This window comes from Salvelinus sp. IW2-2015, linkage group LG7 (assembly GCF_002910315.2).
Source record: "Salvelinus sp. IW2-2015 linkage group LG7, ASM291031v2, whole genome shotgun sequence".
Classification (NCBI taxonomy): domain Eukaryota; kingdom Metazoa; phylum Chordata; class Actinopteri; order Salmoniformes; family Salmonidae; genus Salvelinus; species Salvelinus sp. IW2-2015.
The window spans coordinates 9,431,040-9,447,376 of record NC_036847.1 but is presented as its reverse complement, the minus strand read 5'-3'; the positions used below and the strand labels follow the sequence as shown (position 1 = coordinate 9,447,376).

Sequence of the window (16,337 nt, the reverse complement as noted above, 5' to 3'; positions counted from 1 at the left end):
TTTGTGTTGTCTGAGAATTTATAGCACGACTTTTGATGCTCCTTGGTTGGGGTCTGAGCAGATTATTTGTTGCGATTGCAAACGTAATAAAATGGTGGTCCGATAGTCCAGGATTATGTGGAAAAACATTAAAGATCTACAACATTTATTCCATGGGACAAAACTAGGTCCAGAGTATGACTGTGGCAGTGAGTAGGTCCAGAGACATGTTGGACAAAACCCACTGAGTCGATGATGGCTCCAAAAGCCTTTTGGAGTGGGTCTGTGGACTTTTCCATATGAATATTAAAATCACCAAAAATTTGAATATTATCTGCTATGACTACAAGGTCCGATAGGAATTCAGGGAACTCAGTGAGGAACGCTGTATATGGCCCAGGAGGCCTGTAAGTAGTAGCTATAAAAAGTGATTGAGTAGGCTACATAGATTTCATGACTAGAAGCTCAAAAGACGAAAACGTCATTTTCTTTTTTTTTATAAATTGAAATTTGCTATCGTAAATGTTAGCAACACCTCCGCCTTTGCGGTATATGGTCACTAGTGTAACCAGGAGGTGAGGCCTCATTTAACACAGTAAATTCATCAGGCTTAAGCCATGTTTCAGTCAGGCCAATCACATCAAGATTATGATCAGTGATTAGTTCATTGACTATAACTGCCTTTGAAGTGAGGGATCTAACATTAAGTAGCCCTATTTTGAGATGTGAGGTATCACGATCTCTTTCAATAATGGCAGGAATGGAGGAGGTCTTTATCCTAGTGAGATTGCTAAGGCGAACACCGCCATGTTTAGTTTTGCCCAACCTAGGTCGAGGCACAGACACAGTCTCAATGGGGATAGCTGAGCTGACTACACTGACTATGCTAGTGGCAGACTCCACTAAGCTGGCAGGCTGGCTAACAGCCTGCTGCCTGGCCTGCACCCTATTTCATTGTGGAGCTAGGGGAGTTAGAGCCCTGTCTATGTTTGTAGATAAGATGAGAGCACTCCTCCAGCTAGGATGGAGTCCGTCACTCCTCAACCTTCCAGGCTTGGTCCTGTTTGTGGGTGAGTCCCAGAAAGAGGGCCAATTATCTACAAATTCTATCTTTTGGGAGGGGCAGAAAACAGTTTTCAACCAGCGATTGAGTTGTGAGACTCTGCTGTAGAGCTCATCACTCCCCCTAACTGGGAGGGGGCCAGAGACAATTACTTGATGCCGACATCTTTCTAGCTGATTTACACGCTGAAGCTATGTTGCGCTTGGTGACCTCTGACTGTTTCATCCTAACATCGTTGGTGCCGACGTGGATAACAATATCTCTATACTCTCTACACTCGCCAGTTTTAGCTTTAGCCAGCACCATCTTCAGATTAGCCTTAACGTCGGTAGCCCTGCCCCCTGGTAAACAGTGTATGATCGCTGGGTGATTCGTTTTAAGTCTAATACTGCGGGTAATGGAGTCGCCAATGACTAGGGTTTTCAATTTGTCAGAGCTAATGGTGGGAAGCTTCGGCGTCTCTGACCCCGTAACGGGAGGAGTAGAGACAAGAGAAGACTCGGCCTTAGACTCCGACTCGCTACTTAATGGGGAAAACCGGTTGAAAGTTTCTGTTGGCTGAATGAGCGACACCAGTTGGTTGAGCATTCCTACAGCATTTCCCTCCAGAAGCCATGAGAAAGTTACCTCAACTAACCGGTGCCCCCGCACATTGACTCTGTACCGGTACCCCCCCTGTGTATAGTCTCGCTATTGTTATTTTACTGCTGCTCTTTTATTACTTTATTACTTTGATTTCTTATTCTTACTCTTATTTATTTTTTTAACTACATTTTTGGTTAGGGTTTCATAAGTAAGCATTTCACTGTAAGGTATTAATACCTGCTGTATTCGGCGCATGTGACTAATACAATTTCATTTAATTTGATTTGAAACAGGATGCATGTTTTGGAATATTTTTATTCTGTACAGACTTCCTTAATTTCCCTCTGTCAATTAGGTTAGTATTGTGGAATAACTACAATGCTGTTTTCTCCTATCACAGTCATTAAACGCTGTAACTGTTTTAAAGTCACCGTTGGCCTCACAGTGAAATCTCTGAGTGGTTTCTTTCCTCTCCGGCAACTGAGTTAGGAAGGACGCCTGTATCTTTGTAGTGACTGGGTGTATTGATACACCATCCAAAGTGTAATTAATAACTTCACCATGCTCAAAGGGATACTCAATGTCTGTTTTTTTTTACACATCTACCACATCTGCCCTTCTTTGCGAGGCATTGGAAAACTTTCCCTGATCTTTGTGGTTGAATCTGTTTTGAAATTCACTGCTCGACTGAAGGATCTTACATATAATTGTATGTGTGGAGTACATAGATGAGGTTGTCATTAAAAAATCATGTTAAACACTATTATTGCACACATAGAGAGTCCAGTCTTGTTAAGTAAAGTTTTTCTCCTGAATTTGTTTAGGCTTGCCGTAACAAAAGGTTTGACTCAATACATTTCAGTTTTACATTTTTTATTAATGTTTAAACATTTAAAAAATCATAATTCCACTTTGACATTATGGGGTATGTGTGTAAGCAGGTGACACAATATCTCAAATTAATCAATTTTAAATTCAAGATGTAACACAACAAAATGTGGAAAAAGTCAAGGGGTGTGAATACTTTCTGAAGGCACTTATTTCTAGAGAGTCTTAATAAGTAGGCTATTTAATTTGGAGCATTATTTTAGGCTACAGACATAAAACAGCACGTGAGTTGAAAGTAAAGGTGTGACTGGAAAAAAAGTGAAATTATTATTGTGTCATATATAATTGTAGTTAATATTTTGCCATTGTCTTTTCAATGAAGTGCCCCTAAAACCCCAGTGTAACTACCATAGAAATATAATCCATTAATCCATAGATTCAATTTCTATGGAATCTATCACATTGGCCCAGCGTTTTCGAAACTCTTCTAATCTTGCCTGTCGTACTTTCGAGCGAGTCCTCGCGGAAGTACTGACGTGTTCATACGTCATTAGCCGGCCCAGCACGAGAGGTAGTTAGGTAGTGACACAGCGGCAGAATCAGGTAAGAAAAACCTGTCTTGCAGTATTTTGTCTATCAGTAGGAATGTGAACATATGTTCTCGAGTTTAAGTGGAATCTAGGGGACCAATATCGAAATAATATTTCAATTTAATGAATCTCTAAATATGGTAACGAGAGGCTATATGCCTATGCTAGCTAGCGAGAAAGAGCTCGGTTTCTAACCGGAAGTGAGTTGTCAAATTCACGAAGTTACAGCTGGTGGTTGTAGTTCAACTTCCAACTGATTTGTAGCCTTCAAAACGACAAGATTGACACGAAGGACTACACTTTCCATCTTTCTGGTAGCAGGGGTTAACAAGTAACTGTTTGATTCCCGCTGCACCTTATGGGAAGTAGAGTGAAACCATAAGTGTTTTACCACACACTGCTAATGAAAGATGGTTGCTTGAAAACTACACAAACCAGAAATGGGTTGTTTAGGGAAGGACATCACTAATTCGCTAGATATTTTTTTTGTAAAGCTAGCTAATTTGCTAGCAACACTTACCCAGCTTGCAAAACAGAAACATAACATTGAATACGAAAATAATAGCTAATAGTAACTAACCACAACAATGACCTGATATTTTAGCTAGGTATTCAAAATTGCGTTATGAATAATCACACTTCAATGCTAAACATATAACGTTACTGTAGCTAGCTTTCCAATCCCACACTATAAATGGGTTGTTAGCTAGATGGCTGGCTAGCTATCTACTGCATTGGCTAGCTCGCTTGCTATTAGCTAGCCTACCATTACACGATTCAGCGTTGGAGAGCAAATAATAGCTAACGTTATCCATAATGGAAAAGACCGTCTCTGTCTTCGATCTGTCAGCTATTTATCAAGTATATGGTCATATCAGCCAACGTTAACTTAGTCTCACAATAATTGGATAGCCGTTTGATAGCCAATCAACAACAAATGCCATTTGACATGAACTGGAAAATGAAACTTTTCTATCGATTTTGGGTGGGAAGTGTTGGAATAGTGGTAGCTAGCTAGGTCAATTAGCCCAGTTTTTCCCAACCCTGGTCCCCGAGTACCCCAAACAGTACACAGTTTTGTTGTAGCCCTTGACAAAAACCCAACATTCAACTCATTGAGGTCTTGGTGATTAGTTGAATCAGGTATCCAGGGTTAAAATAAACATTTTATGTTAGGTACTCGAGGACCAGGGTTGGGAAACACTGAATTAGCCTACAGTATGTTGATGTAGCCCAACCGACCGCGGACACTATTATTACGTTTGTCATCTGCGTCCAGCTGGTTATACAATGTGTCTGTCGCCCAGTGACCGGCTCGTACATAAACATCCTTAATTCAGGCTGCAAAGGCATCAGTTTCCTCCTCAACTCGGTTTAAAAAAAACAGGGACATATGTGTACCGTTTTAATAAAACACCATTTTCCACCACCATGCTAGAGTGGCAGGGATTGACGTTATAGCTTCACAATGCAGAAATCGCTCCGCCATTTCCTGGTTACTAAAGTTCTAATAGTTCGCCTAATTTCAGTTTGTGACAACAAGCATGTATAGTGTAGAGAATCATTGTACCATCTAAACCGCTGTGAAATATATTTTCCATAACCAAAAATATTGTATTTACAGCTGTTTGAAGCTAGTGTACAAAACTGAAAGTAAAAGACACAACTAAACTTAAGAACGGGAAGCATAAAAATAGTGTACATAAGACAGATCTATGGCTTCTTAGACTTGCTTTCAATGAGTGACAGATCTGTAACTACTGCCATACATTTTTTTAGCACCTTCCCAATGTGGAAACCTCAGAGCAGGTTCAACTTGTGCGACTGCTCAGTTCACTTGCCCTAGATGGGCATAAACTGCTTCTAGAAATAGAAATCCCCGATCACCACACATTTTGAGGAAAATGAAAACATGTCAGTTTGTCACCTTCATGAAGTTGGAGTCATGGACACTGGTTTTTCATTGCACTCTGGATCATAAGGTTGTTCGTTCATGAACGTCTAATTCTGCAGTGAGACTGTGAGAACTTGTTGGTAATAACATGCTCAACTACTTAAGACATTGGCTAAAATCTAGTTGTGCTTTTTAGATTTGGATAAAATTAACTAAGGAAGGATTTTTCACTTGTCTCATTGACTTCTCAAATCCCCGCCTCGTCAGTTTAGCAAGCATTGCTGGAAGTCTCGCGATGTTGGACCTCTGGGTTGAGAAACTCTGTGACGGTACACATATTTTCCTCGTTTTTTTTTTTAGGTTGGCGGCACAGAACAATGTGAAGAACATTGGATGTATAAATCTGAAGCATCCGGTTGGCATTTCCACCCACTACCAAATATGGTGATGAGAGGAAGCACAGTGGCTGGCAGTCTGAGAAGATGAAGCGAGATTCATTTTGGCTGACGTTTTCTGTTACAAAACTAGAATCTGTTACGAACAGAGTGGACAAAGTTTTGTACACTTTACCCTTTGCCAGAGGAGTGCAAGGGTGAATTGAGGTATTGCACAGTAGGCGTTCCCTAAAGAAAATGTGCAAAAATATGCTAGAATGCGCCAATAGGATCTTGCTAGCTCGTGCTTGACTCTGCCCACCTCCTCGCTTCTTCTGCCCACTGATTGCTTAATTTGCTCCAATTGGAAACCATCTTCTGTTAGTTACAAAATCTCTGCTGGCGGGCCATTAAATCAAGTTAAAGGAATGTTCCAGTTTGTTTTAACAACTCCACAGCAAGTTGTCAGTGGCTCTAGTTATCCAAATTTCCCGGGGGAATAAGAGCAAAATAGCCTTTAATTGAACCAGGATGTAATTTGTTAGAATCAGATTACTACAGCTTCCATGATGCTGTCCGCCTCCGAGCCAAGCTACAGGGAGGCGCGTCTTCGCTAGATTGGCATGGTTATGTGAAATACTTGTCAGTAGAGGTCGACTGATTAATCGGAATGGCCGATCAATTTGGTTTAAATAATGCAAAAACAAAGTGTTAGAGAATAAAGTAAAAGTGCAATATGTGCCATGTAAGAAAGCTAACGTTTAAGTTCCTTGCTCAGAACATGAGAACATATGAAGGCTGGTGGTTCCTTTTAACATGAGTCTTCAATATTCCCAGGTAAGAAGTTTTAGGTTGTAGTTATTATAGGAATATTTCTCTCTATACGATTTGTATTTCATATACCTTTGACTATTGGATGTTCTTATAGGCACTTTAGTATTGCCAGTGTAACAGTATAGCTTCCGTCCCTCTCCTCGCTCCTCCCTGGGCTCGAACCAGGAACACAACGACAACAGCCACCCTCGAAGCAGCGGGAACAACCACTGCAAGTCTCAGAGCGAGTGACGTTTGAAACGCTATTAGCGCGCACCCCGCTAACTAGCTAGCCATTTCACGTCGGTTACACGAGCCTAGTCTCGGGAGTTGATAGGCTTGAAGTCATAAACAGCACAATGCTTGACGCGCAACGAAGAGCTGCTGGCAAAACGCATGAAAGTGCTGTTTGAATGAATGCTTACGAGCCTGCTGCTCCCTACCACCGCTCAGTCAGACTGCTCTATCAAATCATAGACTTAGTTATAACATAATAACACACAGAAATACGAGCCTTAGGTCATTAATATGGTCGAATCCGGAAACTATCATCTCGAAAACAAGACGTTTATTCTTTCAGTGAAATACGGAACCGTTACGTATTTTATCTAAGGGGTGGCATCAATTAGTCTAAATATTCCTGTTACATTGCACAACCTTCAATGTTATGTCATAATTACGTAAAATTCTGGCAAATTAGGCGGCCCAAACTGTTGCATATACACTGACTCTGCGTGCAATGAACGCAAGAGAAGTGACACAATTTCACCTGGTTAATATTGCCTGCTAACCTGGATTTCTTTTAGCAAAATATGCAGGTTTAGAAATATATACTTCTGTGTATTGATTTTAAGAAAGGCATTGATGTTCATGGTTAGGTACACATTGGAGCAACGATACGCACCGCATCGATTATATGCAACGCAGGACACGCTAGATAAACTAGTAATATCATCAACCATGTGTAGTTAACTAGTGATTATGATTGATTGATTGATTGATTGTTTGTTTTTTATAAGATAAGTTTAATGCTAGCTAGCAACTTACCTTGGCTTACTGCATTCGCGTAACAGGCAGTCTCCTCGTGGAGTGCAATGTGAGAGGCAGGTGGTTAGAGCGTTGGACTAGTAACTGAAAGGTTGCAAGATTGAATCCCCCGAGCTGACGCGGTGAAAATCTGTTGTTCTGCCCCTGAACGAGGCAGTTAACCCACCGTTCCTAGGCCGTCATTGAAAATAAGAATGTGTTCTTAACTGACTTGCCTAGTTAAATAAAGATTAAATAAAGGTGTAGTAAAAAAAATTGCTAAAAAATCGGTGTCCAAAAATACCGCTTTCAGATTGTTATGAAAACTTGAAATCGGCCCTAATTAATCGGCCATTCCGATTAATCGGTCGACCTCTAGTTGGCGCCTATTCAAAACTCGAAATACTATCGTAGTATTACTACATTATGTTAATCACATTACTTTTATATTAGAATGTAAGCCTATATTAGTGCTCACACTGTCTGTTTGTCTTAGAGGCAACAGAATAGAGTTCTTAGAACTCTCATGTGTCTGTGTGGAGAGAGAGAGAGAAGCCTCTAAAATTTAACATTGACAGTAGATTTACGATGGCTTGGTGATAAGACAACATTCCATTCCATGGATAGTGTCTGTGTGCCTGTCTGTCGGTGCCAGGGATACCCAATCTCCAGTTTATTTAAGGAAAGGATCTAATGTCTGCTGCATTAGTATTTCTGTATAAGCAAGCAGTAAATTTAACTAGAGACAGATATTTGGTGCCATGTAAATCTTGAATTCTTTTGCATGAGCGCAAAATGTACCTTTGTATAAATTCTCTCATCTGTGATTTGTCATGAATATCCAGGAGGATGGACTTTGCTATAAAATGCTGTGGCTTAGTCCTGCTGGTTGGGCTCTCAACGAATCACCTACGTGTGGGTCGTTGACAAGCTCCATTACTGCAGTAATGAAATAATAAAGTTTGATTGTTTTGAAGAAATCTAAAAGTCTCTCCTTTTGATTAGAATAATTCTACGACAATACGATGTAAAACCACCACAGGACAAATACCGGAAGGTCTGTGTATGTAGCAAGCATTTCACACCAGAGGACAACGAAAGGGTTAGTTGATGGGTGGCGATTTATCAGGACAATGTATTTTGTTCAACTCTAAATTCAACACAAGCATACAACACCCCTGCCCTTCCAAAGAACATTGCCCAATCAACAAAGCCAGCAAAACAGGATGTCATTAAGAAGCACAAGACAAGGTTCTCAAAGTAAAACATCATTGCCCACGTCATTGTAAATTAAATGTGGATATTATTCTCTATAAACAAATCAATCCAAACAAGCTTTAATGGCTGTACTAGGCATATCCGCTGTGTGAATATGAGCTGTATTATTGAACATCTATATTATGAGCAATCCTGATTTAGGGTTGGGCGATATTACAATAGTATCGTCTATCAAGGATGATTGACAGTCATCGTCTAGTGACGACATCGTGATGTGACAGACGATACCTAACCTATTTCAACGTGACTGTCCTTACGCAGTAACGAGAAGAGCGGAGTCAGGCAGTGCACAGCAGGACAGCGCATGGGTGTCATTCCAAGTAAATTGCCTATATTCTGATTTTCTATATCCCATTTCAATTAATATGTTATATTTACAGAATGCAAGAGCACAATGTAGACATGGCTAAGTTTCACCAAAGCAGCGCTAAATGTCCGGTCAATTTAATTATAATAGTGGATGATCCAATAGTGGATGATTTCTCCCACTGTGCTATTTCATGATCAAACAATGAATCTATTTAATGGAGTTCTAGGCTATCTTAAAGTTTTACGTTGTTTTTGAATAACCTACAAATATGGTAGGCCTAAGGTAATCTTAAGAGAGCAAGAACAAACAATAGCAAGATGGGAAAAATCTCATGAGAAATTTGAACAAACCTTACAGTTGAGCAAAGCATTATATGACATAAATGCTTAATGTATATGAGGCCAGACAAAAACATTGCCCAACCCTGATACTGATATCTCCACCAACTTCTGGTAAATCAATAGTGTATACACAAAACAAAGGGGGTTTATAGTACAACTAAAGCAAATACGTAGCTAAGTGATTCCTTATTGAGGCTACTCGTTTTACTCAAGATGTACTGATCTGATAGTGTTACAACCAATCAAATAAAGACAAAGAATTCACGCCGTTTCCAGATTTTATTGCACGCTATTACAATTCCTCCAGCACATCATCAACCTCAACGAAGCCTCTTTACTTCCCATCAGGAGATCACGACTCCTCCCAACCACACAGGCAGGCAAAACCAGTCTGTTGTTTTTCCGTTGTACCCATTCCAGGAAGAAAAAAACCCGGTAGGCATGTGATATTTTCTGAAAGAAAAAAGGAATAATCAGATTTGTTGTTAGGGTAGTCTGTACTCTAACATTTGTAAACAGCACTGGTAAATGTAGCCAATACGATGGTAAAGTGATCTAACGTTAATTATAAACTGGGTGGTTCGAGCCCTGAATGCTGATTGGCTGACAGCCGTGGTATCAGACCATATACCATGGGTATGACCAAACATTTATTTTTACTGCTCCAATTACGTTGGTAACCAGTTTATAATAGCAATAAGGCACCTCGGGGGTTTGTGATATATGGCCAATAGGAGATTGTCGGGAGATTACCATAGCAAGCTACAAGAGACTCATTCATATAGCTGTTATAGATATTATGGTGGGAGCACATTCAGCAGCCAAATATAAAACAATTCAAGTCAGTGTTGCAATGGTTGTACTTTAGAAACGAGGCTATGTCAATGTGCTAGCTCTGAATGTATAAACAAACCAGGCAGAACTCGATCTAGTAACGATAGCCGGACTAATGCTACACAACCGCAATGCACACAACAGCACTAATGTTATGAAATGATGCAGATATAAAAACAATAGCTGGCGCAAAACACTTGCTCTGTCCTCTTGGCCCCGCTGGTTCAGGCTTTCTTCTCCAGTTTATTTTCGGGAGAACAGTCTCAAGGCTGTTAAACTAGGAACGCCCACGTTTTCCGATTCCCAGCATGCGGGAGTGGAACAAGCAGAGATCAGGAAATCAACCTCACTCCCTAAACTTAGTTGTAGTTTTGAAAAAACACGATTACCCCCAAGTGCATCAGTAAGGATAAAATCCGGTAACTAACAATACCTAGCTTTTGATCTCCAGAACGCATTTGGAAGTAGTTTTCACATTCCTGCATGTTTGTAAAGTGATCTGGACAATGATTTTTAGGCCAAAAATGTCCGAAACGTTCCTTTTTAAGGAGGAAACCGATGCCGTTGCTGCCTGAATGAAGGACATTTTTTATGTACAAGACAGTCACTGGGGCACACGAGTGTATAGCCGGCTGGGCACATTAAAGTCGGACGCAGATGACAAACGACGTAAAAGGAATAAAAATGCAATCTGGTGGCTGGTTGGGCTAATGTGGATGTTAGGTTGATGAAGCTTTGTTGTCGCTCTGTGTATTGTTGCCATGTTATTACCGGTAATGTAGAAGAGGTCTGCAACTGAATAAATGAACTAGCTAGCTATATATTAAACAACTGCTGAAGCCTACATGTAAGGATGATATTGGTGTTCATTACTATTTGACACATTTCTTTGAGTTATAGGCATAATATCCCCAGTCTCATCTTCCCACACATTATTTACTTGCAGCAAATGGAACAACTAAACTAGCTTTACCAAGCACCGCCAGGCAAGATCTTTCAAACACAAAGTCTGAGTTAGCAGGGCTCAACGCTGACTTATTTTATTTTACAAGGAGTACGTGTAAATTTAAGAGCACACTTCAAATATTTTTCATTAAGAAGCCTTTTTTTTGTAATGAAAGCGCAAGCATGGTGGCGTATCTGCTCTTGTGTATTCTCCATGGCACTCGGGCTGCGGTACAATGAAGTAATCATTGCAACAATTATCATCTGGGCAAAACATTTTTTGGGGGGCACTGGTGCTCCTAAATAAATACAAAATCTAGGTCGCACAGCAAAATATTTAGGTGCATATGTGAGTAAAATGGTCGCACTGTAGAGCCCTGGATGGTGAAGTCTGTTCAAGGAATAACTGTTAACAACCATTTTCTCTCCTTCCACAGACATAATGTCAGAAGGGGACAGTGTTGGTGAATCGATCCATGGGAAACCATCCACAATCGGCAGCTTCTTCACACGGGTTGGACAGGTACTGCTGCCGGTGCCTTTAGTTGTTCTCGTCAAGAGGAAAGAGAAATAGGCTAAACCAAATAGAACTCTGCACCACTGTTTTGATGAAGATAAACATTGGACCCACTGTCACGGTGGTGCCACATAGAAAGACTGGAATTTCTACTTCAGTTAAGACGATGTTGAAACAGTGCTTTATCTAATGGTTATAGTTGTTCTCCTGGTAATGGTTGTGCACTGTGTCTCTGGTTGGTGTCTTTTCCAGATCTATCAGTCATGGCTAGACAAGTCAACGCCGTTCTCCATAGGGCGATGGGGAGTCACTCTTTCTCTAACGGCCATCTACATGATCAGAGTGTACATATTACAGGTAGAGCCACACACCACACTCAGGGCTTATCCTGAGCCGCATTCAGGAGAGTGCAACATACCGAACACTCCACATAGAAATGCCATGAGCAGAGCTGACATAATTTCTTCCTCCACATGTCAAAAGGCACGTCTGTTCTGCACAATATATTTCTATCGGAACGTTCCACAACATTATACCCTACTGAATACGCACCTGACGTCCTTAAAGGTGGCCTCGGCAATGTGACACTTCATTATACACAGTGGGACAACTTTCTCCTTACAGGCATAAACAGTCAAAGTCAAATCTGCCAAGATGCGGGCATGCCTCAGGCGAGAGAGCACGTTTGGAAGAGCCTATAAGTGGCTTGTCAGATTTGAATTCTGTTTGACTATGATAACGTTATATTGCCAAGTCTAACCGTTAAGACATTTTCGGGGGGCATCTGTGTGAAGGTGTACTGTTTTCTTCTAGACTAGTATTGCTCCAGATATTTTCACCTCAGTCAGTGATGCATTTACAAATTGAATTACGGAATATACATTTTTACGCTTATTTACAGTTTGCAGGTGGGAATGCATGACATTCAAATCAACACTAATATGAGGTTTTCTCTGCTCCCTCCAGGGTTGGTATATTGTAACATATGCTCTGGGAATCTACCATCTTAACCTGTTCATCGCTTTTCTATCACCAAAAGTGGATCCATCAATGCTTGACGAAGGCAAGTTAGAGTTCACTGAACCACGCCACATTCCTTTGGTTGCGGTCATGTTCAAGATGTTTACTTTTCCTCCATAAAACAATGTTTAGGAGTGTTTTCTAGTGCTCACTTTTCACTAAGACACAATCAAAAATATCTTGTTGCTCAGACTCCATGGTGCGGCTAGAGAGCAAATTTTTTTTTTCGTAAAAAAAAAAAAAAGCTTTGACTAGGGGTGCATCTTTGGCTTTCAAGCCAACTCGATAACGCGTCTTAATACACTGGCGTATACAATTCAAAAATGATACGTTATAGTTTGGGAAGACTCAATACTATACGGTTTAGTTCAATGCAATTACATTTTTATTTGCAGTCTGGATAATTAATCCACATTATGACTAGACAAAGACTATATAAAACGTAATTACCAAATTACCCATCATTTCAGAAAACGGCAAACTACAAAATTAGATCCCAAAATTCAGAAAGAGATGCATGTTTAGTACAGTTCAGTGTACTTACAAGTAGTATTGTGGATAACGATTGGTTGGTTTACCTTGCCCTTGGGAAAGTGAAAGGGGGATATCTAGTCAGTTGTACAACAGAATGCATTCAACTTAAATGTGCCTTCTGCATTTAACCCTTTGTCACGCCTACTAATTTAAAATGGGGGATGCACTGGTTAAGTGGGGTCTATTTGATGTGTGTTAATTACTCACATTGCTGCTGCAAGGTGCAAATTTCTTTACTGAATGGATTTGGACTGAATTGGGGGGGGGGGGGGGGGCAGCAATCATCTCATACCAGTTTTTAGAAACACATTGTACACTAGAGAAACAAGTTATTGGAGAGCTCTTTTGCTTCCAATGTGGTGAGAGTAACAAAGAAAGGGTTCTCTTTGAAAGCTCTTTGGTTGCTATGTAAATACTATTTTAACGCCTTTTAGTGACATTTTGGTATTTAAAACAGAATGCAAGGTGTTTACTCCAGTATTCTTATTGGGATGCCGTTGGGATCAGTTTTCTAAATCTGTAGTCACTGTTCTTGTTTTGAGTCCATTTGATTGGCTCGGAACGTGACCAATGATCCTTGTAACCTTGCTCCTCCTCCACTCACCTGTAGATGAGGGCCCGGCGCTCCCCACCAAGCAGAACGAGGAGTTCCGCCCGTTCATCAGGAGGTTGCCCGAATTCAAATTCTGGTGAGAGCCCCCAATCACCGTCATCTACCCAGCCTGGCCTTTCACTGAACTGGGTTGAGCCACAGGCTTGTGCATGCATCATTTGTGCTCCCTTGTCCTGATATCCTACCACAGTCTCCTGTTTGAATATTCTTTCATCAATCATTCACCAATGGTTACGATATGTTTTTTTTTTGACCATTTGCATGGAAGTTCATTTTGTGGGGTCAGCAACACATCATAATGCACAAAATCAATGCACTATAATACATTACAATGAAATGGAAAGTGAGAACACGCATATTTACTGTGACATGTACAATACTGTCCGACCATGTATGTGTGTTGTGTCCTATGTCCAACTATAGCCTGGTTCACCGAAAATAAGCTCCTGCACACTGCCCTTGCAGAGTAGCTCGCTCACCCGCCAATGTGAAGAGGTTCTTGGCTTGTCTTGGCTTGTGAAAGTATACTTCCTGAAGGATGCTGCACTAGGATGGCTCTATGGACTGTTACTGGAAAGCTTTGTTTTACATACACTCCTTACTATCAAGGCTATATGTGGATATAGCATACAGTGCCTTCAAAGTATTCAGACCCCTTTTTGTTACGTTACAGCCTCATTCTAAAATGGATTAAATAAAAATCAGCAATCTACACACCCCATCATGACAACGCGAACGCAGGTTTTTAGATTTTTTTTCAAATGTATTAAAAATAAAACACCTTATTGACATACCGTGGCAAGAAAAAGTATGTGAACACTTTGGAATTACCTGGATTTCTGCATAAATTGGTCATAAAATTTGATCTGATCATCTAAGTCACAACAATAGACACACAGTGTGCTTAACTTCTTGCGGATTAGTGGGACGCTACCGTCCCATTTTGACAATTTCCGGTGAAATTGCAGAGCGCCAAATTCAAATTAAATTACTATAAATATTAAACTTTCGTGAAATCACAAGTGCAATACATCAAAATAAAGCTTAACTTGTTGTTAATCCAGCCAAGGTGTCAGATTTCAAAAAGGCTTTACGGTGAAAGCAAACCATGCGATTATCTGAGGACAGCGCCCAGCACACAAATGCATAACAAATCATTTTCAACCAGGGAGTTGCGACACGAAAGTCAGAAATAGCGATATAAAAAATGCCTTACCATTTGAAGATCTTCTTCTGTTGGCACTCCAAAAGATCTCAGTTACATTACAAATGGTCCTTTTGTTCGATAATGTCCTTTATATCCATAAAAATTCAGTTTAGCTGGCGCACTTCAGTCAATAATCCACTCGGTTTCCCTCCTTCAAAATGCATACAAAATGAATCCCAAACGTTACCAATAAACTTATCCAGACAAGTCAATCAATGTTTATAATCAATCCTTAGGTACCCTAATACGCAAATAAACGATACAATTTAAGACAAAGAATCGTTATTGTCTTTACCAGAGAAAAATACCAAAAAACGCGCTCTCAGTCACGCTTGGAAACACTACAGCCAAAATGGGAGCCACCTAGAAAAACTACAATTTCTGGGTCATTTTTCCAAAAACCAGCCTGAAACTCATTCTAAAGACTGTTGACATCTAGTGGAAACCCTAGGAACTGCAATCGGGCACGATTTCGCCCTATTATAAAAGTGCCGGCCATTGAAATCAGTGGAAGGATTCTTTTTTTGGGGGGGGGGGGGGGTTCGCCTGCCATTTCAGCTCTGTTATACTCACAGACATTATTTTAACAGTTTTAGAAACTTTAGAGTTTTATATCCAAATCTACCAATTATATGCATATCCTAGCTTCTGGGCCTGAGTAGCAGGCAGTTTACTTTGGGCATGCTTTTCATCCGGACGTCAAAATACCGCCCCCTATCCCAAAGAAGTTAAACTAATAACACACACATTGTTGTATTTTTCTTGTCTATATTGAATACATTTTTTATACATTGACAGTGTAGGTTGGAAAAAGTATGTGAACCCAAAAAGCTAATTGGGGTCTGCTAACCTGAAGAGATGTTGGTTAGAGCTGTCCTGCCCTATAAAAAAAACTACATTTGAGTCTGCTATTCACAAGAAGCATTGCCTGATGTGAACCATGCCTCGAACAAAAGAGATCTCATAAAAGAGATCTCATTTTTGACTTGCATAAAACTGGAAAGGGTTACAAAAGTATCTCTAAAAGCCTTGATGTTCATCAATCCACGGTAAGACAAATTGTCTATAAATGAAGAAAGTTAAGCACTGTTGCTAATCTCTCTAGTAGTGGCTGTCCAGCCGATGTACATTTTGCTGGATAATGTAAGGCTATCTGTCCGCCAATTGAAGCTCAACAGAAGTTGGGTGGTGCAACAGGACAACGACCCAAAACACAGAAGTAAATCAACAACAAAATTGCTTCAACAGAAGAAAATACTCTTTCTGGAGTGACCCTGTCAGAGTCCTGACCTCAACCCGATTGAGATGCTGTGGCATGACCTCAAGAGAGCAGTTCACATCAGACATCCCAAGAATATTCCTGAACTAAAACGGTTTTGTAAAGAGGAATAGTCAAAAATTTCTCCTGACCGTTGTGCAGGTCTGATCCGCAACTACAGAAAACTTTTGGTTGAGGTTATTGCTGCCAAAGGAGGGTCAACCAGTTATTAAATCCAAGGGTTCACATACTTTTTTCACCCTGCACTGTGAATATCTAAATGGTGTGTTCAATAAAGACATGAAAATGTATAATTGTTTATTAGTTT

At 40.3% G+C, this 16,337-nt stretch overlaps 2 protein-coding genes across 4 annotated transcripts in view; both read left to right on the top strand.

Annotated features, from left to right (window-relative positions):
* tprg1l (tumor protein p63 regulated 1-like) overlaps positions 1-16,337 on the top strand; it is a 325,294-nt gene that overhangs the window by 101,105 nt on the left and 207,852 nt on the right. The window lies entirely within an intron of this gene.
* The window catches only part of rer1 (retention in endoplasmic reticulum sorting receptor 1), a 28,327-nt gene continuing 14,939 nt past the window's right edge, over positions 2,950-16,337 (top strand). For 2 of the 3 annotated variants that reach the window (XM_023990919.2, XM_023990917.2), the window contains exons 1-5: positions 2,950-3,058; positions 11,298-11,383; positions 11,630-11,734; positions 12,344-12,440; positions 13,542-13,620. In XM_023990919.2, the coding sequence (XP_023846687.1) occupies positions 11,303-11,383; positions 11,630-11,734; positions 12,344-12,440; positions 13,542-13,620 (362 nt within the window). In that variant the 5' untranslated portion in view covers positions 2,950-3,058; positions 11,298-11,302. Of the gene's footprint in view, positions 3,059-5,342; positions 5,542-11,297; positions 11,384-11,629; positions 11,735-12,343; positions 12,441-13,541; positions 13,621-16,337 lie in introns of those variants that run through there. The other variant, XM_023990918.2, reaches the window with a different exon arrangement.